Here is a 27,038-nt window from a genome sequence, read left to right as displayed (position 1 = left end):
ATATTTATCTTATAGAATCATAGACTCACACAGCACAGAGGGAGGCCATTTGCCCCATCGTGTCTGTGCTGGCTCTTTGAAAGAGTTATCCAGAATTTCCCAATCCCCTGCTCTTTTCCCATAGCCTTGCACATTTTCCTCTTCAATGCCCCTTTTGAAAGTTACTACTGAATCTGCTTCCACCATCCTTTCAGACGAGATCATAACAACTCGCTGCGTAAAATAAATTCTCCTCATCTTTCCTCTGGTTCTTTTGCCAATTAGCTTAAATCTGTGTCCTCTGGTTACCGTCCCTTCTGCCACTGGACACAATTTCTCCTTATTTACTTGATCAAAATCCTTCATGATTTTGAACACCTGTCTTAAATCTTGGATTCAAAAGATTTGGCGCTTGCACACAGGAAGCTGAAAATTGTAAAGTAAAATAGCCATAACAAATAAGTTAATGAGTTAGTATGAATTTCCTCGGTCCTCCATTTTAATGAAGGTACTAATACATTTAAAACAAGCGTATTAAAGCCTTTTTTAAAACAGATGTTTTGTAGAAAACAAGCTAACACATTCTCTCGTAATATTTTCCAATGTGTCTTCAACCCAAGGGAGTTCCTGTGGCATAATCAAACCTTAAAATAATAAAATACCCAAAATTAGAGCTCTTTAATCTGAGAACATCAACCAAACTAGGAATCTATATATGGACTGACATATATACATTTGAGAATCTGTAAGAGTATTCTCTCCCTCCTCTCCCATGCTACTCTATCATTGCCTACATATTTCCGACATGATCTGCGTGTATATGGAGGTCACCGTAATCCAGGTCACTGACTGGAACGTGGGCATGTACAGCAGGAGCGGCGAGAGATTGTAGAGCGACGCGATTGGAGCCCAGGAGAGGCAAGGGCCCAGGGGCAGCACGGGTCAGTCCACACTGCGATATGTGTGTGCACTAGGTCCATGCAGCAGAGCTGGTCTCCGGTTGACTTGGTTAATCCTGTGAAACCTGTGGAATTCCCTGCCGCAGAGAGTCGTTGATGCCAGTTCATTGGATATATTCAAGAGGGAGTTAGATATGGCTCTTACGGCTAAAGGGATCAAGGGGTATGGAGAGAAAGCAGGAAAGGGGTACTGAGGTGAATGATCAGCCATGATCATATTGAATGGTGGCGCAGGCTCGAAGGGCCGAATGGCCTACTCCTGCACCCATTTTATATGTTTCTATGTTTGCCACTGGACCAAGACCTAGCTCTGTCAAGCCCGTGTGGTGGCTGGTGTGCAACGGCCACCACACTTCAAAAAAATCCAAGCACAGGCATCTTCCCCCCCCCCCCGCCCTTCAATATGTAGTTTAGGACCTGGAATATTAGGTCCTTCATTGAAATACCTATGAACTCATCCCTTTCTGGTGTGAAAGTGGGTCATCCTCGATACAAGGGACCACCTAAGAAGAAGATATGGAGAGACATTGTTGAGGGATAGTCAGGTCACAGGGGAATTCCTAATCTCAACATGGCTACTTGAAGGATCTCAAGGGGGTGAAGTCACCCTTCGGCAACTGCAAACACCTTCAATGGAAGTTGGTATCAGCCATGGCTCAGTAGAAGCATTCCGAGTCAGAAGGTCGTGAGTTCTTCAGACTCTGACTCCAGAGCACATAATCTAGCCTGACACTTCAAGGATTCAGGTTGTAAAATAAAACTCATGAAATTCTAGGTTTCATCAATATAACATAATAGCCAAAAGTACCAATGAGCCAATATTAAACCGTAATAAGACCTCAGGCAGTGAGCAGTATTAGGCTTCACACTGCAGGAAGGGTGTTCAAGGTTTAGACTGACAGGGATGATGTTTGGTTTGAGGAGATGCAAATACAAAGGAAGGCTTGTAAAATTGGATCTTTTTTTGTTGGAACAATGCAGATTACGGGATGAGTAGATAGAATAGCAGGGTGGGTAGGTGGAATAGCAGGGTGGGTAGGTGGAATAGCAGGGTGGGTAGGTGGAATACCAGGGCGGGTAGGTGGAGTAGCAGGGCAGGTAGACGGACTACCAGGGTGGGTAGGTGGAATACCAGGGTGGGTAGGTGGAGTAGCAGGGCAGGTAGACGGACTACCAGGGTGGGTAGGTGGAGTAGCAAGGTGGGTAGGTGGAATACCAGGGTGGGTAGGTGGAATACCAGGGTGGGTAGGTGGAATACCAGGGTGGGTAGGTGGAGTACCAGGGTGGGTAGGTGGAGTACCAGGGTGGGTAGGTGGAGTACCAGGGTGGGTAGGTGGAATACCAGGGCGGGTAGGTGGAGTACCAGGGCGGGTAGGTGGACTACCAGGGCGGGTAGGTGGAGTACCAGGGCGGGTAGGTGGAGTAGCAGGGCAGGTAGACGGACTACCAGGGTGGGTAGGTGGAATACCAGGGTGGGTAGGTGGAGTAGCAGGGCAGGTAGATAGAGTAGCAGGGCAGGTAGACAGACTACCAGAGTGGGTAGGTGGAGTAGCTGGGTCGATAGGTGGAGTACCAGGGCGGGTAGATGGACTACCAGAGTGGGTAGATGGAGTAGCAGGGCAGGTAGATAGAGTAGCAGGGCAGGTAGACAGACTACCAGGGCGGGTAGGTGGAGTAGCTGGGTCGATAGGTGGAGTACCAGGGCGGGTAGATGGACTACCAGGGCGGGTAGGTGGAGTACCAGAGTGGGTAGGTGGAGTAGCTGGGTCGATAGGTGGAGTACCAGGGCGGGTAGATGGACTACCAGGGCGGGTAGGTGGAGTACCAGAGTGGGTAGGTGGAGTAGCTGGGTCGATAGGTGGAGTACCAGGGCGGGTAGGTGGACTACCAGGGCGGGTCGATGGACTACCAGGGTGGGTAGGTGGAGTACCAGAGTGGGTAGATGGAGTAGCTGGGTCGATAGGTGGAGTACCAGGGCGGGTAGATGGAGTAGCTGGATCGATAGGTGGAGTACCAGGGCGGGTAGGTGGAGTACCAGGGCGGGTAGATGGAGTACCAGGGCGGGTAGATGGAGTAGCTGGATCGATAGGTGGAGTACCAGGGCGGGTCGATGGACTACCAGGGCGGGTAGGTGGAGTACCAGAGTGGGTAGATGGAGTAAAAGAAGGCAAGAAAGACTAGGATTCAGCTGTGGCTCAGTGGGCAGCACTCTTGCCTCTGGGTAAGAAGGTTGTGGGTTCAAGTCCCACTCCAGGGACTTGAAAACAAAAAATCTAGGCTGACACTCACAATCCAGTACTGAGGGGGTGGTGCTGTCTTTCAGGTGAGATGTTGAACCGAGGCCCTATCTGCCCTCTCAAGTGGATGCAGAGGTTGCTATGGCACTATTTGAAGAAGAGCAGGGGAGTTATCCCTGGTGTCCTGGCCCATGTTTTTCCCGCAATCAACAAACAAAAAAACGGATTATCTGGTCATTATCACATTGCTGTTTGTCGGAGCTCGCTGTGCATAAATAGGCTGCCGCGTTTCCCACATTACAACAGTGACTACACTACATTGCTTTGAGATGTCCGGTGGTCGTGAACGATGCTATATAAATCCAAGTCTTTCTTTCTTTATATAGCGCCTTTCACGACCACCGGACATCTCAAAGCTCTTTACAGCCAACAAAGTACTTTTGGAGTGTAGTCACTGCTGTAATGTAGGAACCATGGCAGCCTATTTACACACAAGGAAGCTCCCACAATGCGATAATGACTAAATAATGTTTTTTGTGATGTTGATTGAGGGATAAATATTGGCCAGGACACCAGGGATAACTCCCTTTCTCTTATTCGAGTTAGTGCCATGGGATCTTTTACGTCCACTTGGGAGAACAGACGGGACCTTGATTTAACATCTCATCCAAAAGGCAACACCTCTGACAGTGCAGCACTGCACTGGAGTGTCAGCTTAGATTGTTCATGTTACAACTTCCTTGAGTGGGACTTCAACCCACAAGCCTTCTGACTCCCAGAGGCGAGAGTGCTACCCACTGAGCCATAGCGTATCAGGGTGGGTAGATGGGATACCAAGGTGGGTTGATGGAGTACCAAAGAAGATTAATAGAGTCCAGATACAGATCAGCCATGATCTAATTGAATGGCGGAACTGGCTCGAGGAAATGAATGGCCTACTCCTCTTCCTATATTCCCCAGCATCCCCGCTGATAAAAGCACATGGTCATATGGCAATAAATCAGTGTCAGCCTTGGCTCAGAGGTAGCAATCTCGCTGCTGAGTTAGAAGTTTGTGGGTTCCAGCCATAGTCTGGAGACTGGAGCACATACTCTAGGCTGACTCTTCATTGCAGTGCAGAAGGAGCACTGGCAGGTAGGAAGGGGAAGAGGGCGCTATTGCTTCGGTTGAGAATCTCACGGTGTGTTTATGCTGATGTTGGAGTTGCCGGAAGAGAAGACCCTGCCAACTCCGAGCAACTCGTCGCTCTTTAAATCAGTCGAGCCTGTGGGGCTCGTCTCGAGGCCGGGGGCTGAATTTCCCACTGCTGGGACCAAGGAACGGGTTGGGTCCTGGATACAGTCAGAGGTCTGGCTTCCACCTTGTTTATATTCCCCCGCACCGTCAGCAATACAATGGCTGGACAGTGCTTCTGCTGCCAGTGGCTCATTATGAATAAAAACTGATTTGCAATGTGGCAAATGTCAAGAGGCTGCTCATGTACTAGTCAGAACATAATATCAGCTGTGGCTTAGTTGGTAGCATGCTGACCTCTGAGTCAAAAGGTCATGGGTTCAAATCCTATTTCAGAAACCTGAACTCAAAATCTAACATTCCAGTGCAGTACTGAGGGAGTACTGTAAATAAACAGGTTATCTGGTCAATATCACATTGCTGTTTGTGGGACCTTTCTGTGTGCAAATTGGCTGCTGCGTTTCCTACATTACAACCGTGAATTCCACTTCAAAAGTATTTAATTGGCTGTGGGATGTCTTGAGGTCGTGAAAGGTGTTATATTAATACAAGTTCTTTCTTTTAACAGAGGCAGTGAAAGCAACTTAGAATCTGAGGAGAGAGGCCCAACTTCTGTCACACGATGGACGAGAAATTCAGGCGTGGCCATCTATATACGCCCTGTGCCTTATTGCTGAGGCCTGAGGCTCCCCAGTTATTGGCAACAGCTTGCTGGCGAAGTGAGGTGCGAAATCGAGCTGCTAGCGTCACAGAGACCCTCAGCCCTCCGAGGGTTAAGGGTGCCATGGGTCGAGGGGGCCGGGACCAGAGGCCGGGGTCCAGGATTGGACGCTGGGGGTTGGGAGAAGAGGCTGGGGGTCAGGAGAAGAGGCCCAGGTTCGGGATCAGAGGACAGGGGTTGAGATCGGTGGCCAGGGGTTGGGAGGAGACCAGCGAGGGGGAAGGTGGAGGTTGGTTGAGGATGCCGCGGGATGGGGGGTCGGGAGGGGGGCGGTGGTGGAAGATATTACCAGCCAGAAATGCGTGCAGGATTCCTGTCTCATCATCATAGGCGGTCCCTCATATCGAGGATGACTTGCTTCCACACAAAAAAAGGATGAGTTCGGAGATATTTCAATGAAGGACATAATATTCCAGGTCCCGAACTACATGTTGAAGGGTGGAAGATGCCTGTGCATGGATCTTTTTAACGTGGGGTGTCTGTTATACTGGGGGCTTAGTAGGCTAATAAACGCTTGAAAAGCTGTCTCGTGCAGCCAAATCGATGGGGCTGTGCATCTAATCCCATGAAGTCTAGTGATGCAAAAACAGAAAATGCTGGAAATCTCAGCAGGTCAGGCAGCATCTGTGCGACGATCCTTCGTCAGAACTGGAGAGTGCTCGAAAAGAACAGATTCTTAACAAGCTCTGAAAGGGGGAGGGGAAGAAAGAACAAAAGGGGAGGTCTCGTGATGTTGTTGGAGTGGGTGAAGGTACAACAAGGGGTGTTGCAGTTGTGTGAGGGGGACTGGTTGGGCTGGGTGCTCTTTGCCTTTCCGTCATTGTTCACATGTTTATATGTAACCTTTAGGGCTGCTGACCAAGGGCCGTGTGGCTCTTTGTCGGCCGGCGCGGACACAATAGGCCGGAATGGCCTCCTTCTGCGCTGTAAATTTCTATGTTTCTATGACTTTATGTATAACAATAACAACTTATTTTGAAAAATAAAAAATGTTCCCACCTTCATCCGCTGCCCTGGCCTGGGTCTACCATTGCGATTCACTGGTGCCCTTCTGGAGTCTGGTCTAACTCATCTGACTTAGCGTGCTGGCCTCCTGGGCAAGGGAATTGGGAAGGCCCAGCAGAAAGTGAGCCTGCCCCTGCCGCCCATGACACAACTGGTCTTGGAAGAGGCAAACAAAGGCTCCGCCCCCTCAGGAGGCTGAGTAGTACGCCCCAAATGAGGCTGGGAACCGGTGTATCCAGGTCCCAGCCTTTTCCGAGTCGCTCTGCCGGACTCCCGCCTGAGTTATGATGAGAAAGCCAACGGAACAGCGAGGAAATTAGTGGGAATGCGCCTTTGCAAGTTTGGGCCTTCAAAACCGAATCTGGAGCCAAGTCTGGAAGAACATCAAAATCTTGCTTCACATCACAATGGTTTAATCCTGAGTCTTTACACCGGAGATGGGATGAATTTCCATGAAGTTCTCCCAAACAATCTTTCCCCCCCCCCCCCCCCGCCACCCCCACACCCCTCCCCCCCGCATAATTTCAGCAGAAACCTTGGAGAAAGTGTTGGAAGGTCCCCTGTTGGCACAAATCACAGGGTCAGAATTATAGCCAAGGCTCCCACAGTTCTGGGGGATGAAGAGTTCCACGGTATTGAATACCATGAGGGTCGAGTCGTGCTCTTGCGCGGGACACCATTATCACGCAACCACCTGTATTATTTTGGAAGAGTGGGAAGGGGGAGAAGAAAAAGGAATGTTAAATCATAATCACATATCAAGGGAACCTTTGGGCCAATGACCAGACTGCTGGAGGCACTGGAATTCATGTTGAGGCCCGAGCCCCATTTGCCCAATCGTCCAATTAAAGGAGAAGCCATGGGAGTGAGTCCCTCAAAGGACATAAGGCAATGATAGGAGTTTTCTGTACCTTATACCATGCCTAGGGTTTATTTTAAAGAACATTTCAGTAAATACTATGTACAGGCACACTGGGAAACTTACTGGATCGTTCTGGTGATTCACACTTGCTTTCTTCTACATAATACGTAACTTTTTTATCTTTGATCTGCTCTTCCTCGGTGTCGGAAGAGCAGCTGCTGTTACTGCTGGTGCTGCTGTCACCCTTGTGCTTCCTTGAGCTGGATTCGGTGGTCTCAGGCATGGAGAATAAAGGCTGCAGGAGACAGAAACAATGGTCGTTTTTTTTAAACCAATGAAGTACCTCGATATATACAGAGACCGAAGTCCATTTTCCTGTTGCCTGCCCTGGCCCAGAAATACCCACCCTCGAAAATGACTTGAATCCCCATCACCACCTCCCCCATAGTTCTGGATTTAGCTTAGTTACCCAGACCGGACAACCCTCCGGTGCAGACCCACTTGCCGGAAGAGTCTCGCACGTGAAACGGATTGTGGGGCAGGGGAGCAAAGTCAGTGGAAATGTTTGCCAGCACCATGGCTTTCTGCCTGCTGTCCAGAAGCGCTCCAGCGCTGTATCCCCTGTCCCTGGAAGAAAATACCTCGGGGCTCAATTATCCTCTCTGCCGATCAACGGACGATTTTTTTTTTGTGCCCGATTGCGCCGGAAAAAAAAAATCCAATTTTCGCCCAAGTAAAATTTAATTTCGGCGCTGCGGTACCCGAAGTCTGGGAACGGAGGTTCAAGTGTGTACCAAAAAGTCTCTGAGCATGTGCTGGGAAAAATAACAATCACTTTTTCCACGTGACGGGTGTGCGCGCATCCACAATAAACTTCCTGGTCTGGATCAAGGGCTTGTGAGGACCCATTCGGATCGGAGCTCGATCTGGCATGCAAAAGATGGATCCAAGGGAAAGGGAAGGGGAAGGAGAAGGAGAAGGGCCAAGGGATTTCCAGCAGACAAAATTGAGCGCCTGGTGGACATAATGTGTGCTTGAGAACAAAGGAAGAATGGGACGAAAGAAACTAAAACACTCTCTACAAGCAAAACCTTGGGAACAAGTTGCAGAAGAGTTTAATGCAGTGGCCCTGACTCCCCGAAGTGGCACGCAGATCAAAAAGAAGTGTCAGGACCTTGGCCAAGCAGTTACTTTAAGTCCTATTTTTATGTATGCACTGCAATTACATTTATAAATGTGACTAATAATATGTGTGTGTGTGTGGCCACCACTGCAGAAGGACTCTCTCTTAAAAAGTTCCATTTTCATCTTTGCAGAGGAAGGTGTCACAGATCAACCGAAAAAGGTCAAAAACTGGGGGAGGTGCGCCAAGTCAGCCGTGGAACAGAGGATGGTTGATATGATTAAATCTCGCAAGAGAAGATCAGCCACCAATGTGGGCACTGGGCCCAGGTTACCGACAGACGGTAAGCCCTGCAAATTGCACAGTCTGGGTTGGCGTCGTGGTCTTTCAAAAGAGCCTGCGCTGTGTGACCCACGTACTCGTGTCACCCTGCCCCCGCTGCCCCCTCCCCTGCTGCTAACCAAAGATATGCTCTGTTATGTTTTGCGGATGTTGAGCACCAGGAAGAGACAGAAGCTGAAGCAGAAGATCAGGAAGCCGTCAGTCCAGGTATTCTTCATCAACATCAGGACGAGGGTGAGCTGGAGAATGAAGGGCAGCAGGAAGGCCCCAATAATGAGATGGTTACATTGGAATTGGAGCTGGTGAACCCCCTGAGGGTGCCAAGCCCTTTGCTGAGCGATGCAACCGACGCGACAGTTCATGGTGTACAGTCTGAGGCTGCGGGTCCCAGTGGGTTGCAGCAAGCCAGACCTGGGAGCCGGCCGAGGAGGGTGGGGAGGAGAGCTCAACCCAAAATGCAGGATGCAGGGGACATAGGACAGATCATGGGAATGAGTAGGGAGAGCAATGAGCTAACGAGATCGCTCCTTGACACCATGGGTGGAGTGAGGGCAGAATTAGCGGGACTGTCAGTAGAAATAGCAACACTGTCTGGAGGAATGGGAGCACTGTCAGAACAGATGAGGGAGGGGATGTCGGAGATTAGGGAGGGGATGTCGGAGATTAGGGAGGGGATGTCGGAGATTGCTGCAATAAGTGGACACACCCAGGCTATCATTGCCCAGCAGCAATTGGCAGCATCAGCTGCTGACACTCACTTTCCAATCCCCAGACCAACCTCGGGTAGTGTGCCGGGGGTTGATCCACAGGCTGAAGAAGAGTCTGATGAAGAACCCGGGCCTTCCACAATGCTGTCTGCTTGGTCTGTCCCTGCCCAACCCCAGCAACAACAAATGTGCCTTCGCACAGAAAACAGAAAAAAACCTAGGGGTCGGGGGGAGGAAGCAGAAGTCTGAGACAACGGGCATGGGTAGGGGTAGAGGCAACAACAGGGGCAAGAGGGGCGCACAGCGCTGAGGTCTTTGAATGCAGGGGGAGGAGAGACGGCTGCAGCTAGAATTTGTTTGTTGCTGCTACTTGTTGATTTCTTCATTGAAAAGTTTAAAGTTTGATACAAATTTTTATTTGTTAAGTACAACTGTACAAATGTTTAATAAACCTAATTATTTTTAAAATTTAACTAGAATCCTGCACGTTATTTTTTGAATTAAAGCAACCTAAACCAACACATTACGTACATTATTATTTTTTCACACTAACAGGTGCAAAGAGTCAGCACTGTCAGGCCGGTCAGCCTTCAGGCATCTAAGCGATCACAGATAAGCCGCTCTCTAGCTATGGCTATAGGTGCACGAGGCCGCCTCCTCCGTCGTCGTCCTGCGGGTTGAGGTGGTGGCATGGGTTCATCCTCCCCCTTCTGCTGCTGGTCCTCCACCTCGTCCTCCTCCTGCTGCTCCTCCTCCTCCTCCTCCTCCTCATCCTCTGTGTCAGCCTCCTCGTCCTCCCCGCCCCCCCCCCCCTCCGTCCTTCTCCTCTCAGGAGGATCTTCAATGTCCAGGGCCTGGCCCCTCATGATGGCCAAGTTGTGCAGCATGCAGCACATGGTAGTGAACTGGCCGACGTGGTGAGGGGCATTTTGCAGGTAGCCTCCAGAGTGGTGCAGGCATCGGAAACGCTGCTTCAGTATGTCAGTTGTCCGCTCTATTATGCTCCGTGTCGTTATGTGCAATATGTTGTACCGACGCTCTGGCTCAGTGCGGGGATTGCGTAGCGGGGGGGGGGGGGGGGGGTCATAAGCCAGCTGGCGAGCGCGTATACCCTTTGTCCCCGAGCAACCAGCTGTGCCCTTCTGGCAGCTCCTGAAACATGGTAGATATGATGCTCTCATGTAGGATGAAAGCATCATGGATGCTACCTGGGTATTTGGCATCCACTGCCATGATACAAGCTGCACATTTAGGGAGTGGAACCCTTTCCTGTTGCGATAAACCTTGGAGTCGTCCAAAGGTGCTCTCAAGGCGAAGTGCATACAGTCGATCGCACCCTGTACCTTGGGGAAGCCAGCAATTCTGGAGAACCCAACAGTCCTGTCTCGCATTGCCTGCGTGGTCACAGGGAAATTGATGAACTGGTCCCTTTTGGCATACGGTGCAGCAGTCACCTGTCGAATGCAGCAATGTGTGGCGCGCTGCGAGATGCAGCACAGTTGCTGCTTGAAATGAGCCAGAAGCATAGAAGGCAAGTGCTGCAGTGACCTTCACTTCCACATGACCTCCTTTCTAAATCGCAGCCTGCGAATGCAGCCTGCCTCACTCAGGTGCAAGTACTGGCACCTGTCCCTATAGATTCGATCAGGGTATGGCCTCCACCCCATCCATCCCCGAGCGACCTGGTTTCTGCGATGGATGAAAATTAACCTTATGACATGAGGCATAGTCAGAGTTGCACCCATAATTATTACTCTAAATTTTGTTATTCTTGTCATTGTGAGACAGTACTTACTGAAGCACTCACACCTTTGCTGGGTGACGCCCTAGTAGAACAGACCACACCCTGGTCTGCGCGCATGCGCAACACTAGGCTCTGTCTCTATGGAGACGCGACGCACAGTGATTTATGGCACTAGTTATAGCTTTTTGTAGAAATGTGTACGTTTGCTGCTGTGCCGTTTCCGATGCACAGTTCGGTGTGCAACCTGGCTGGATCGCTCTCTCGGCCAGTCAGAAACACAGGAGATCAGCGTTCAGTTTGGAAAGCAGCCCAGGGATTGATGGAATACAAGCGGCGAGCTCCTGTGCTTGTGTCCGGACGAGGGAGTGATCCTGCCGCCGGCCAGCCGGCATTCCTCCGACCCGTGCCTGAATCCCCGTGAGCAGAGATTCTGCGGTTGGGTAGAGTCACAATTTGCCCAATCTCAAAAACATTCGGTGGGAAAAATTAACTTTCCGAGTTATTTTCTGAGTTCGCTCTGCAAATATCATCATGAATTTGTGTTTTAAATTGCCTTCTTCCCTGACAAATATACTCAGCGCCGATTTGCTTAAGTTAACGTAGGATTTTACTCATCGGTACTTAAGGCCACTGTGCGCCGACCTGAAAATAAATCGGTGTTGGCGAAAATCGGTTAAATGGGCTAAAACTGCGCGGAAATCAGTTTTCAGCCAGACCTGCCATACAAAACATCCGGCACTGACAGTCGCCACCAGTGGACAAACTTTGAGGAAAGTTGCAAAATCTAGACTGATCCAAAAAAATCAGCGGACGCCAAAACAACGGTGCCCAATGGTGGCGAAAATAAAGCCCCTTGTCTTCTCTCGTCTTTCCTCTGATTGGAGAGAGGATAGCCACAGGAGGACTTAAGGTCCACTTCTTCCCAGAGAATGAGGATCTGCCCAACACTGGGCAAGGAAGATGAGGCAGGACGCTGAGAATGCCACTTCTTGCCTCATTGCCATGATGACCCAATCATGGACTCAGCTCCACTTCCCCGCCCGCTCCCCATAACCCCTTATTCCCTTATCGTTTAAGAAACTGTCTATTTCTGTCTTAAATGTATTCAATGTCGCAGCTTCCACAGTTCTCTGAGGCAGCGAATTCCACAGATCCACAATCCTCTAAGTTCTCCTCTCAGGTTTAAATGTCCAGCCCCTTATTCTAGGATCGTGCCCTCGAGTTCTAGTCTCCCCTATTAGCGGAAACATCCTCTCTGCATCCACCTTGTCGAGCCCCCTCATAATCTTACACGTTTCGATAAGATCACCTCGCATTCTTCTGAATTCCAATGAGTAGAGGCCCAACCTCCTCAACCTTTCCTCATAAGTCAACCCCCTCATCTCCGGAATCAACCTTGTGAACCTTCTCTGAACTGCCTCTAAAGCAAGTATATCCTTTTGTAAATATGGAAACCAAAACTGCACACAGTATTCCAGGTGTGGCCTCACCAATACCCTGCACAACTGTAGCAAGTCTTCCCTGCTTTTATACTCCATCCCCTTTGCAATAAAGGCCAAGATTCCATTGGCCTTTCTGATCACTTGCTGTACCTGAACTTGTGTATCTTGCACAAGTACCCCCAGGTCCTGCTGTACTGCAGCACTTTGCAATCTTTCTCCATTTAAATAATAACCTGCTCTTTGATTTTTTTCTGCCAAAGTGCATGACCTCACATTTTCCCACATTATACTTCATCTGCCAAATTTTTGCCCGCTCACTTAGCCTGTCTATGTCCTTTTGCAGATTTTGTGTGTCCTCCTCACATTGCTTTTCCTCCCATCTTTGTATCGTCGGCAAACTTGGCTACGTTACACTCAGTCCCTTCTTCCAAGTCGTTAATATAAATTGTAAATAGTTGGGGTCCCAGCACTGATCCCTGCGGCACCCCACTGGTTACTGATTGCCAACCCGAGTATGAACCATTTATCCCTACTCTCGGTTTTCTGTTCGTTAGACAATCCTCTATCCATGCTAATATATTACCCCTAACCTTGTGAACTTTTATCTTGTGCAGTAACCTTTTATGTGGCACCTTGTCAAATGCCTTCTAGAAGTCCAAATACATTACATCCACTGGTTCCCATTTATCCACCCTGTTCGTTACATCCTCAAAGAATTCTAGCAAATTTCTCAAACATGATTACCCCTTCATAAATCTATGCTGACTCTGCCTGACCGAATTTTGCTTTTCCAAATGTCCTGCTGCTGCTTCTCCAACATTTTCCCAACCACAGATGTTAGGCTAACTGGTCAATAGTTTCCTGCTTTTTGCCTGCCTCCTTTTTTAAATAGGGGTGTTTTCCAATCTGCTGGGGCCTCCCCAGAATCCAGGGAATTTTGGTAAATTACAACCAATGCATCCACAATCCCTGCCGCTACTTCTCTTAAGACCCTAGGATGCAAGCCATCAGGTCCAGGGGAGTTATCCGCCTTTAGTCCCATTATCTTACTGAGTACCACCTCCTTAGTGATTGTGATTGTGTTAATTGCCTCCCCACCGCTATAGCCCCTAGACTATCCACTGCTGGAATATTATTAGTGTCCTCTACCATAAAGACTGATACAAAATATTTGTTCAGAGTTCCTGCCATCTCCACGTTCCCCATCACTAATTCCCGGGTCTCGTCCTCCAAGGGACCAACATTTACTCTAGCCACTCTTTTCCTTTTTATATACCGATAGAAACTCTTGCTATCTGTTTTTATATTTCATGCTAGTGAACTTTCATAGTCTAGCTTCCCTTTCTTAATCATTTTTTTTAGTCATTCTTTGTCGGCCTTTAAACGCTTCCCAATCTTCTGTCCTCCCACTAGTTTTGGCCATTGTATGCCCTTGTTTTTAATTGGATATCGTCCTTTATTTCTTGAGTTAGCCACGGATGGCTATCTTTTCTCTTACGCCCTTTCCTCCTCATTGGAATATATTTTTCTTGAGAGTTGTGAAGAAATGGGTGGGAGGAGCTACAGAAATACTGGGTCAAGGTAAAGGTTCGCCATTGTGGCTCTTCAACCCTTTATTCCTACACTTTCCAACCTTAGGAAGCAAGTGTTCCTTGGGCACAAAGGACAGAAAGATTGGCTCCAAATACTTTTTAAAAAATTCATTCATGGGATGTGGTTGTCACTGGCAAGGCCAGCATTTGTTGCATACTTGGCTCTAACACTCCAGTGGTGGTGCTGTCTTTCAGATGTCGTTAAATCGAGGCCCTATCCAACCTCTCAGGTCGGCACAAAAGGTCCACCAGCACTATTCAGAGAAGAGCAGGGATGTTCCCCCCCCGGTGTCCTGGGCAACATTTACGCCTCAACCAAGAACTGCAAAGTTGGTCAGTCACCATGTTGATGTTGGCCCGGCCCGGCCCGGAAATCGGCGCGGTCCCAGCCTGCAAGACCATCAGCAGGCCGGCGCCATCAGAGGGAGCTGCGTGCGGCAGCAGACCACTGCAGGAGGGGCGAAGGAGCGGCAAGAGTTTGTAGATGGAAGTGACCGGGGCCCAGGAGAGGCTTGAGTTCGGGGCCCAGAAGAGGCGAGGGCTCAGGGGCAGCACGGGCCAGCCCACACTGCTATATGTGTGCGCGCTCGGTCTGTGCAGCAGAGCTGGTCTCCAGTTATCTTGGTTAATCCTTGCCACTGGACCAAGACCTAGCTCTGTCAAGCCCGTGTGGTGGCTGGTGTGCAACGGCCACCACACGTTAAAAAAATCCACGCACAGGCATCTTCTGCCCTTCAACATGTAGTTCGGGATCTGGAATGTTTGGTCCTTCATTGAAACACCTGTGAACTCATCCCTTTTTGGCGGGGAAGCAAGTCATCCTCGATATGAGGGATCGCCTATGATGATGATGATGATGGTTTGTGGGATCTTGCTCTGTACAAATTGGCAGTAATGCTTGTCTACGAAACAGAAGTTCCTAACACAGATGAAGCTGCACACAGGGAGGTTAAAGTAACAGTGACTGCAGTCATTAATAAGTCACTCCAGAGTGAGGAACAGGCCTTAGGGGCCGGCTTATATACAGTGCCCCCAAGGGATGCTGGGATCCCTTGGGACTTCAGGGGATGAGCTCCCTAGTGGCAGAACATGGGAGTGCATGCTTTACAGATACACATCACTCCTCCCCCCCCCCCCCACCAAGGTCAAAGTGAAAACTATTTACAAGGTGTTGCGGTCGGGAGCCTTTCTTTCCCTGGTGGACCGCCTCGGTACAAATGTCTGTTCTCGTGTGTTGGCTGTGCCCTCGCTGGGCTGGTGTGTTGTTGGCCCTGCAGGGCTGCTGGGTAAGCCTGGCCTTGCTGGGCTGTTGGGTGTGATGGGTTCGATTTCCTGGCCTGGCGTGGTGTTGTTGATCCTTTGGGTGTGTGTTGTGGGCTTGAAAAAGGTGATGTCTGCTGTGGGTTGTTCAGGTTGTTCAGCTTTAACTTTGCACATTAATCTCTTGTGTGGGACCTTGTCGAAAGCTTTCTGAAAGTCCAAAAAAACCACATCAACTGGTTCTCCCTTGTCCACTCTACTGGAAACATCCTCAAAAAATTCCAGAAGATCTCTCAAGCATGATTTCCCTTTCACAAATCCATGCTGACTTGGACCTATCATGTCACCTCTTTCCAAATGCGCTGCTATGACATCCTTAATAATTGATTCCATCATTTTACCCACTACCGATGTCAGTCTGACCTGCCTTAGTCATCTGCCTTAGGTAGCGGGTATTGGTCCTGTAGTGAGAAACGATTAATAGTTACTTTATAATCGCCGCAAAGCCTGACCGTGCCATCACTTTTGAGTACTGGAACAATCGGGCTGGCCAACTCGCTGAATTCCACTGGGGAGATGATGCCCTCGCATTGCAGCCTGTCCAGCTCGATTTCGACTCTCTCCCTCATCATGTGAGGTACCGCTCGAGTCTTGTGGTGAATGGGTTGTGCCTCTGGGGCCAAGTGGATCCGCATCTTCACCCCGGAAAAGTTTCCAATGCCTGGCTCAAAAAGGGAAGAAAATTTGTTTATAACCTGGGTTCATGAGGCCTCATCGACATGTGATTGCGCTCGGATGTCATCCCAGTTCCAGCGGATTTTGCCCAACCAGCTCCTTCCAAGCAGTGTGGGGCCATTGCCCAGGACAATCCAGAGTGGCAGTTCGTGCACCGTGCCCTCGTAGGTGTCCTTGACCATGGCACTGCCCAGGACAGTGATAAGCTCTTTGGTGTACGTTCTCAGTTTCGTGTGGATGGGGCTCAGGGCTGGTCTGAGTGCCTTGTTGCAGCACAGTCTCTCAAACATCTTTTTACTCATGACGGATTTGTTAGCTCCAGTGTCCAGTTCCATGGCTACGGGTAAGCCATTCAATTTTACGTTTAGCATTATAGGTGGACATTTCATCGAAAATGTGTGCACCCCATGTACTTCAGCATCTGCCTCCTCTCTCTGAGGCTTGAAATTGCTTTGATTCACCATGGACCGATCTTCCTCTGCCACGTGGTGGTTAGCAGGTTTTGCAGAGCTTGCAGCTCGTTTGCAAACTCGTTGGAGGTGCCCCATTGTTCCACAGCTCTTGCAAACATACCCTTTGAAGCAGCATGAATAGGCTAAATGGAAGCCTCCACAACGCCAACAAGGTGTGAATTGCCTTGCATTCATCCTTTGTTGGGGACTCTGAGTCATCTGGGTCACCTGAGGCCTGCTGGCAGTTGCAAACTCGTGGGTTCTGCCCTGTACATTTTTGCTCGCAAGCACCGTTCCAGTTAATTTATGAACATTGCTAGCACTTATGTGCTGAGAGATTTGTTTGGTATTTTCACTGGTGGACATATATGCCTGTGCTATCGCAATGGCCTTACTGTGGGTCGGTGTCTCTACAGTCAAAAGTTTTCGTAGGGTGGTCTCGTGGCCAATGCCCAGTACAAAAAAGTCTCTGAGCATTTGCTCCAGGTAGCCATCAAACTCACATTGTCCTGCAAGTCGCCTTAGCTCGGCGACATAGCTCGCCACTTCCTGACCTTCAGATCGCTGACACGTGTAGAACCGATACCTTGCCATCAGCACGCTCTCCCTTGGGTTAAGTGTACACAGCTCCTCATATGACTTATCTGTGGGTTTCACCAGAGCCAGAAGATTCTTCATGAGGCTGTAGGTCGGTGCCCCGCAGACTGTGAGGAGGATCGCCCTCCTTTTTGCAGCGCTTCCTTCTCCGTCCAGCTCGTTGGCTACAAAGTACTGGTCTAGTCGTTCGACATTGGCTTCCCAGTCCTCGCCCTCTGAGAACTTCTCCAGGATGCCCACAGTTTGCTGCATCTTTGCGTTGGATTCGTATTCTTGTCGCCAGTTATTGTGTTCCTAACACAGATGAGGCTGCACACAGGGATGTTAAAGTAACAGTGACCTCAGTCTTGAAAAAGACACGCCAGAGTGAGGAACAGGCCTTAGGGGCTGGCTAATATACAATGCTCGCAAGGGATGCTGGGATCCCTTGGGATTTCAGGGGATGAGCTCCGTGGTGGCGGAACATGTGAGTGCATGCTTTACAGATGCACAACAGAAGTGACTACACTTCAAATGTAATTCATTGGCTGCTTTGGGTCGTCCTGAGGATATGAAAAGACTTTCTTGACCTTCATGTGTCAGGAAGGCAAAATCTGCCAGGGTTCCCTCTCCTGAACAGTATCTACCAAAAAGTATGCAGGTGTACAGGTCAGATGAGGACAATTTTGAGCTTGGCCCTAGATGCCTTTTCCTCCCATCGGCAGACAGCCTGTCTAAGCTCATTAGCTGGCTCAGATATGAAGAATATACCCTTGGGCACTATAGTTGCCTGCTGCACGCACTAGGAGTCAATCTCCCCTGGACAGTAGGGGATAAAAAGAGAAAAAACATTGCAATGAGACATAACATAAAACGAGGGATGGAGTGGCAAAAGTGGGATCAGGTGAGGACGTGATAACCGATGCTACACAGTGTTTTGCCTCGGTCTTTACTAAGGAGGTAACTTATTTGATCTCGAAAGAGAACTAGAGGGGTTGCAGAGAAAACTTCATAGAATCATACAGCACACAAGGTGGCCATTCGGCCCATCGGGCCTGTGCCGGCTCTCTGAAAGAGCTCCCAATTAGTCCCACTCCCCCTGCTCTTTCCCCATATCCTTGCAAATTTATCCTTTTCAATTAGAGATTGAATTTCCTTTTGAAAGTTACTATTGAATCTGCAGCCACCACCCTTTTAGGCAGTGACGTACCAGACCATAACAGCTCACTGAATAAAATCAATTCTTCTCCCTTGGCTTTTTTGGCAATTATTTTAAATTTGTGTTCGCTGGTTACTGACCCCCCCTGCCAGTGGAAACAGTTTCTCTCTACTCTATCAAATCCCCTCATGATTTTCAGCACTCCTATTAAATTTCAGCTGAACTTTCTCTGCTCCAAGGAGAACAATCCCAGCTCCTCCAGTCCCACCAGATAACTGAAGTCCCTCATTCCTGATACCTTTCCAGTAGACACTCTTCACATTACTAACAGCTTGGTTGCCGAACAGCTGTGCTAACTTAAGGTGAATAAATCTCACGGCAGGGTAAGATGCATCCAAGGATCCTCAGGAAATAAGGGAGGAAATTGCAGGAACTCTGGTACAGGTCTTCTAGAAATCACAAAGTAGTGGAGAGGTTTCGGGGGCCTGGAGAGTGATAGATGTTCCTCCTATTTTTATAAAAAGGTAGCAAAAGTGACCCAGGAAACTACAGACCAGTGAGTTATGTAAATCCTTATTAGAAATAATATCATGGAGCATCTGGATAGAAATGAAGTCATAAAAGATAGCAAAATGCGTTCATGAAGGGGCCATCTTGTCAGTCTAATTAACTGGTTGTCCTTGAAGGCGTGACAATAGGGATAAGGCAGTGTATATGGGTGTACTTGGATTTCAGTAAGACTTTTGATACAGTTCCTCTGAAAAAACAAGTACAGGGAATAAAGAAATCCGGAATCAGTGGAAATATTTTACAATGGATACGTAATTGTCATCTGATTTGCTTTACTCACTGACAACAAGCATTGTTGCGATAGGTCCAATTTATTGTCAATCAGGATCCCCAGATCGCTTTAATTTTCCTTACACATTATTTTCTTTCCATTTGCCTTGTGCCTTCCTGGATTTTTTTTGTAGTTGCATTTCTCGACATTGAAATTCATCTGGGAGAATGTTACCCAGGGGTTTATTTTGGGACCGCTTTTGTTTGATACCTTCATAAATGATCTGGGGCTAGGGGGTCACAAGCACAGTGGCTACACTTGTAGATGATACAAAGTGAATGAAGGTGGTAGACTCCAAAGCCGGACAGGATAAACTACAGGAGGAATTGCATATACAGGTACTTGGCAAGCGAGCAGATCTGGGAATCCTGAATCACAATAAATTGAAGCTGTTGCAACAATGCTCAATGGTAGTGAGTAAAGCAAATCAAATGTTGGGATGTATTGAAAAATAATAATAATAACTTTTATTTATATAGCGCCTTTAACGTAGTAAAACGTCCCAAGGTGCTTCACAACAGTGTTACAGACAAACAGATAAATTTGACATCGAGCCACAAAAGAAATTAAGGCAGATGATCAAAAGCTTGTTTAAAGAGGTAGGTTTAAAGGAGGAAAGAGAGGTAGAGAGACATAGAGGTTTAAGGAGGGAGTTCCAGAGATTAGGGCCCAGGCAGCTGAAGGCATATCCACCGATCGTTGAGCAGTTATAATGAGGGTTGTTCAAGTGGCCAGAATTTGAGGAGCGCAGACATCTTGTGAGATTGTGAGGCTGAAAAAGATTACAGAAATAGGGAGGGGCAAGTCCATGGAATGATTTGTAAACAAGGATGAAAATTTTGAAATTGAGGCGTTAAAAAGGTCAATATTGAACCGAAGTATTGAGGTAATCCTTCCACTTTATAAATCATTGGTGCAACCGCACTTAAAATACTGAAGACGTTTCTGGTCACCAAAGTACAGAAAAGATATTGCAGCTATTGAAAGGATACAGAAAGGATACCACACTTGATCAGCTCCGCTGGGCAGGCCACATTATCCGCATGCCAGACACGAGACTCCCAAAGCAAGCTCTCTACTCGGAGCTCCTTCACGGCAAACGAGCCAAAGGTGGGCCAAGGAAACGTTACAAGGACACCCTCAAAGCCTCCCTGATAAAGTGCAACAGACCCACTGACACCTGGGAGCCTCTGGCCAAAGACCACCCTAAGTGGAGGAAGTGCATCCGGGAGGGCGCCGAGCACCTCGAGTCTCATCGCCGAGAGCATGCAGAAATCAAGCACAGGCAGCGGAAAGATCATGCGGCAAACCAGTCCCACCCTCCCTTATCCTCAACGACTATCTGTCCCACCTGTGACAGGGACTGTGGCTCTTGTATTGGACTGTTCAACCACCTAAGGACTCATTTTAAGAGTGGAAGCAAGTCTTCCTCGTTTCCGAGGGACTGCCTATGATGATGATGATGATGACAGAAGAGGGCAACCGGAATGATTGAGGCGATGGAGGGATTGGATTATGAGGAGCAATTATGTAAATTGGGCATGCTCTCACTGGAAAAGAGAAGGTTGAGAGGTGATATCATTGCTTGTTTTTAGGACTGATGGCCTAGCTCTAATTATAAGATGACGTCCCCTCGTTCTTGATTCCCCGAGCAGAGGAATTTGTTTCTCGAGGAGAAACTATTGTCCTCAATGGGAACTTCCAATTGGAGAATCAGCCTTACAAAAGCTTAAATTAATTTCCATATATCGTAATTTCCATATATTTCAATATATATTCCATATATTTCCATATACTAGTCAAATTAATCCTAGCACCTCAATTTAGGGGATGCGGTTTAACATTAGCAAATGTTGGACACCAACTGTGTTGTCCACTGCACTTAGTTGGTAAAAGTGTATTTTGTTGGTAGCCAAAACACAATTGCATTAACGGATTTGATGGACTGAACATTATATCTGTTGCTAATATCAACAGATTTTTGTGTTCTGATTTAGGCTCTTTTCTCGAGGTGACCTCATAGAGGTCTATAAGATTATGAAAGAGCTTGATAGTGGAGAAGACGTTTCCACTTGTGGGAGAGACCAAAACTAGGGCTATAAATATAAGATAGTCACTAATAAATCCAATAGGGAATTCAGGAGAAACTTCTTTGCCCAGAGAGTGGTTAGAATGTGGAACTCACTACCACAGGGAGTGGTTGAGGTGAACAGCATCGGTGCACTTATTGGGAAACTGGATAAACACAAGAGGGAGGAAGGAATAGAAGGATATGTTGATGGGGTTAGATGAAGGGGGATGGGAGGAAGCTCGTGTGGAGCATAAACACCGGCATGGCCAGATGGGCCAAATGGCCTGTTTCTGTGCTGTAAGTTCGATGTGATTCTATGTAATTACTGGTTTTCTTGCTGCAAAGCTCCGTGGAAAATTTGAGCGCAGGAATGCAGTCACTCATTGCCCCTGATCTTCTGGCCGTTCATTTTTCACCAAATAATTATTTCTACCGGTTTACTGCGTTGGCAGAAACGCTGAAAATGCTGCAACATGCGTTTGTAAAAGTCAGCGTTCAGTCATGATGCGTCAATGGCGAGACCGTACCTTGGGCCCCCGCTGTCGTGGTGATTTCCCCAGCAGCTTTCCGTCGTCCACCTCACATTGCTCCAGCAAATCCAGAATGTCTTCCTCCTTTAGAAAAAATGACAGGACCGTTTCTATCAACGAAATAATCGGCTATCATATTCTCTCAGTTATTAAAGGGGAAGAACCTGCAGTGGATGAACTGTGGAGAGTGGCTTTGAAAGACAAATCCGATGCCACTTCTGTCTCACTGTCCCATTCTTGCCGTTTGGATGATTGAACACTACTTTTGTCAATTGCTTTATTTTTAGGTGTTTTTTTTCCCCCACCATGATATTGTTTTCCCAGTTTACTCCCATTTTCTCCCCTCCTTCTATCTTGAAGGTATTCGCCAGGACTTTCAAATTTTTGTGTAAAAGCAGGCGATATCGGCTCAGCCGCCCTTTGCACGCTCCGTCCAATTTTCCTCTCTGGCGCTACTGCCTGCCGCCAAAGTTGAAAGTTACGCTCATTGATTTTGGCCGGTGTTCGGGCCCTACAATCCGGAAAAGTCACTCTTTCTGTAATCCTTCCTTGCAGAGTTGCATGACTCCAAAGACATAGGCCTCGATATTAACAGGAAGGCAGGAAGGGTGCGGAGGAACGTGGCAGTGGACAATGAGCCCAGCAAGGCCAGGGATGTGAACTACTTGACCTGCCTGTGTCAATATTGGGACACAGTGGGGAAGAAACTGGACCGGTGGGGGTAAGTGACTCCTGCTATTTTAACTGCCCTCCCCACCAGGTTTCCACCAGTGGGGTGAGTTAAAATCGGGGTCTAGTTGCAGTGATTTGTGTATCGGACTAAATGTAGGCTCACGCTATGCTATTAGGTTCAGATACTAATCTCAGATCACGTGCATATCAACATATCGATCATCAAGGAAATGAATTGCTGTTTGAGAAATCTGCTTTTAAACCCTCAATTCTTCCAGTCAGGTATTTGGATGAATTAATGGTGTTATAGATAATATTGAAAAATAGAATCATAGAATGGTTACAGCAATGAAGGAGGCCATTCAGCCCATCGAGCCCATGCTATCTCTCTGCAAGAGCACATCAGCTAGTCCCACTCCCCTGCCCTTTCCCCATAGCCCTGCAATTTGTCTTCCTCCAGGTCCTTATCCAATTCGCTTTTGAAAGCCACAATTGATTCTGCCTCCACCACCCTGTCAGGCCGTGAATTCCAGATCCTAACCACTCGCTGCGTAAGCAGGTTTTTCCTCATGTTGCCTTTGGTGCTTTTGGCATTTACTTAAATTCCTGCATCCTCTGGTTCTCGACCCTTCTGCCAATGGGAAAAGATTCTCTCGATCTGCCTTGTCCAGACCCCTCATGATTTTGAACACCTGTGTCAAATCTCCTCTCAACCTTCTCTGCTCTAAGGAGAACAACCCCAGTTTCCCCAGTCTAGCCACGTAACTGAAGTCCCTCATCCCTGGAATCATTCTGGTAAATCTTTTCTGCACCCTCTCTAAGGCCTTCACATCCTTCCTAAAGTGTGGTGCCTAGAATTGGATACAGCAGTCCAGTTGAGGCTGAAGCAGTGTTTTATAAAGTTTCATCATAACTCCCTTGCTTTTTACTCTCTGTCTCTATTTATGAAGCCCAGGATCTTGTATGCTTTTTAACGGTTTCCTCAGCCTGCCCTGCCATCTTCAACGATTTGTGCACGTATACCCCCAGGTCTCTCTGTTCATGCACCCGTTAGTTTATATTGCCCCTCTTCATTCTTCCTACCAAAATGTATCACTTCGCACTTTTCTGTGTTAAATTTCATCTGCCACGTGTCCGCCCATTCCACCAGCCTGTCTATATCTTCTTGAAGTCTATCACTATCGTCCTCACTGTTCACTATACTTTCAAGTTTGTGTCATCTGTAAATTTTGAAACTGTGCCTTGTACACCCAAGTCCAAGTCATCAATATATATCAAGTAAAGTAGTGGTCCTAGAACCAACCCCTGGGTAACCCCACTGTATACCTTCCTCTAGTACGAAAAACAAGCGTTCACCACAAGCGTTTCCTGTCACTTAGCCAGTTTCGTATCCATGCTGCCACTATCCCTTTTATTCCAAGCGCTTCAACTTTGCTGGCAAGCCTATTATAAGAACATAAGCACATAAGAAATAGGAGCAGGAGTAGGCTATACGGCCCCTCGAGCCTGCTACGCCATTTAATACAATCATGGCTGATCCAATCATGGACTCAGGTCCATTTCCCTGCCCGCTCCCCATAACCCCTTATCCCCTTATCAGCTAAGAAACTGTCTATCTCTGTCTTAAATTTATTCAATGACCAGCTTCCACAGCTCTCTGAGGCAGCAAGTTTCACAGATTTACAACCCACTGAGAGAAGAAATTCTTCCTCATCTCAGTTTTTAATGGGCGGCCCCTTATTCTAAGATTATGCCACCTTGTTCTAGTCTCCCTTATCAGTGGATCCTTTCTGCATCCACCTTGTCGAGTGCCCTCATAATCTTATACGTTTCAATAAGCTCACCTCTCATTCTTCTGAATTCCAATGAGTAGAGGCCCAACCTACTCAACCTTTCCTCATAAGTCAATCCCCTCATCCCTGTAATTAACCTAGTGAACCTTCTCTGAACTGCCTCCAAAGCAAGTATATCCTTTCGCAAATATGGAAACCAAAACTGTGTGGCCTCACCAATACCCTGTATAACTGTAGCAAAACTTCCCTGCTTTTATACTCTATCCCCTTTGCAATAAAGGCCAAGATTCTATCGGTCTTCCTGATCACTTGCTGTACCTGCGTACTAACCTTTTGTGTTTCATGCACCAGGTTCCCCAGGTCCTGCTGTACTGCAGCACTTTGCAATTTTTCTTCATTTAAATAATAACTTGCTCTTTGATTTTTTTCTGCCAAAGTGCATAACCTCACACTTTCCAACATTATACTCCATCTACCAAATGTTTGCCTATTCACTTAGCCTGTCTATGTCCTTTTGCAGGTTTTTTGTATCCCCCTCACACATTGCTTTTCCTCCCATCTTTGTATCGTTAGTAAACTTGGCTACGTTACACTTGGTCTCTTCTTCCAAGTCATTAATATAGATTGTAAATAGTTGGGGTCCCAGCACTGATCCCTGTGGCACCTCACTTGTTACTGATTGCCAACCCAAGAATGAACCATTTATCCCGAATCTCTGTTTTCTGTTAGTTAGCCAATCCTCTATTCATGTTAATATATTACCCCCAACCCGGTGAACTTTTATCTTGTGCAGTAACCTTTTATGTGGCACCTTGTTAAATGCTTTTTGGAAGTCCAAATACACCACATCCACTGGTTCCCCTTTATCCATCTTGTTCGTTGCATCCTCAAAGAATTCCAGCAAATTTCTCAAACATGACTTCCCCTTCATAAATCCATGCTGACTCTGCCTGACTGAATTATGCTTTTCTAAATGTCCTGCTATGGCTTCTTTAATAAACTCCATCATTTTCCCAACCACAGATGTTAGGCTAACTGGTCTATAGTCTGCCTCCTTTTTTAAATAGGGGAGTTACATTTGCAGTTTTCCAATCTGCTGGGACCTCCGCAGAATCCAGGGAATTTTGGTAAATTACAACCAATGCATCCACTATCCCTGCCGCTACTTCTCTTAAGACCCTAAGATGTGGCACATTATGAAACACCTTTTGGAAGTCCATGTACACCACGTCAAGCACATTGCCCTCCTCAACCCTCTCTATTGCCTCATCAAAAAACTCAATCACGTTAGTTAAACATAATTTGCCTTTAACAAATCCATGCTGGCTTTCCTTAATTAATCCATACTTGTCCGAGTGACTATTAACCTGATTATCATTTCTAAAAGCTTCCCCACTGCCGAGGTTAAACTGACTAGTCTCTCGTTGTTGTGTTTATCCTTACATCCTTTTTTGAACAAGGGTGTGTAACATTTGTAATTCTCCAGTCCTCAGGCACCACCCCAGTATCTAAGGAGGATTGGAAGCCAGTACCTCCACGAATTCCAGCATCCTGGGATGCATCCCATCCAATCCTGGTGACATCAACTTTAAGTACAGCCAGCCTTTCTACGAACTCCTCTTTATCAATTTTTATCCCATCCAGTATCTCCACGACCTCCTCCTTCACTATGACTTTGCCAGCATCTTCTTCCATGTTGAAGACAGATGCAAAGTATTCATTCAGTACCTCAGCCTCAATGCAAAGATCTCCTTTTTGGTCCCTAATCAGCCCCACCCCTCTTCTTACTACCTATTATTATTTATATTCCTATCGAAGATTTTTGGATTCCCTTTTACATTAGCTGCCAATCTGTTCTCTTACTCTCTCTTTGACCCTCTTATTTTCTTTTTCACTTCCCCTCTGACCTTTCCATATTCAGCCTTCTTCTCACTTGTATTCTCAACCTGACATCTGTCACACGCACCCTTTTTCTGCTTCACCTTACTCTCTATCTCTTTTGTCATCCGGGGAGCTCTGACTTTGGTTGCCTTACCTTTCCCCCTCGTGGGACTGTACCTCGACTGTACCCAAACCTTAGCCTCATTAAAGGCAGCCCCTTGTTAAGATTACAGTTTTGCCGCTAATCCCGGGCCAGATCCATTCTCAATCCACTGAAATTTGCCTTCCTCCAATTACGTACTTTTACTCTAGATTGCTCCCTGTCCTTTTCCAATGGTTAATCTAAACCTTATGGTACTATGATCACTGTCCCCTAAATGTTCCCTGACTAAAACGTGCTCCACTTGACCCATCTTTCATTCCCCAGAACCAGATCCAGCAATGCCTCCTTCCTTATTGGGCCAGAAACATACTGACCAAGAATATTCTCCTGAAAACACTTCAGAAATTCTTCGCCCTCTCTGCCCTTTACACTATCACTATCTCAGTCTATATTATGATAGTTGAAGTCCCCCATTATCACTGCTCTATAGTTCTTGCACCTCTATAATTTCCTTGCAAATTTGCTCCTCTGTATCTTTCTCACTAGTTGGTGGCCTACAGAATGCACCTAGTCATGAAATGGCACCTCTATTGTTTCTTAACTCTAATCAAATAGATTGTGATCTTGACCCTTCAGGACATCCTCTATCTCCAGCACTATAATGTTCTCCTTAACCAATATTGCAACCCCACCCCCTTTCTTCCCTTCCAGTATCATTCCTGAACACCGTACATCCAGGAATATTTAAAACCCAATCCTGCCCTTTTTTGAACCAGGTCTCCATTATTGCCACAACATCATATTCCCATATGGCTATTTGTGCCTGCAACTCATCAACCTTATTTATCATGCTTGTGCTGTAAACCTATCTTAGACCCTCATGTATTCTCTCTTAGTCTGACCCTACCTAATACTGTGCTATTTCTTACTCTGATGCTACCTGTCTCTCCCAATCATTTGTGCCCTTTGTTTATCCTTTCTAACGCTACATCCTGGTGCTCATCCCCCGGCCAAATTAG

At 47.4% G+C, this 27,038-nt stretch overlaps 1 protein-coding gene across 1 annotated transcript in view; it reads right to left on the bottom strand.

Moving 5' to 3' along the window:
* The window catches only part of ttll7 (tubulin tyrosine ligase-like family, member 7), a 283,178-nt gene that overhangs the window by 104,722 nt on the left and 151,418 nt on the right, over positions 1 to 27,038 (bottom strand). Inside the window, 2 exon segments of the mRNA XM_070886446.1 lie at positions 7,120 to 7,291; positions 21,568 to 21,654. Coding sequence (XP_070742547.1) covers positions 7,120 to 7,291; positions 21,568 to 21,654 — 259 coding nt within the window.

Source organism: Pristiophorus japonicus, chromosome 8 (genome assembly GCF_044704955.1).
Source record: "Pristiophorus japonicus isolate sPriJap1 chromosome 8, sPriJap1.hap1, whole genome shotgun sequence".
Taxonomy (NCBI): domain Eukaryota; kingdom Metazoa; phylum Chordata; class Chondrichthyes; family Pristiophoridae; genus Pristiophorus; species Pristiophorus japonicus.
This window is presented reverse-complemented; position numbering and strand designations above follow the sequence as displayed.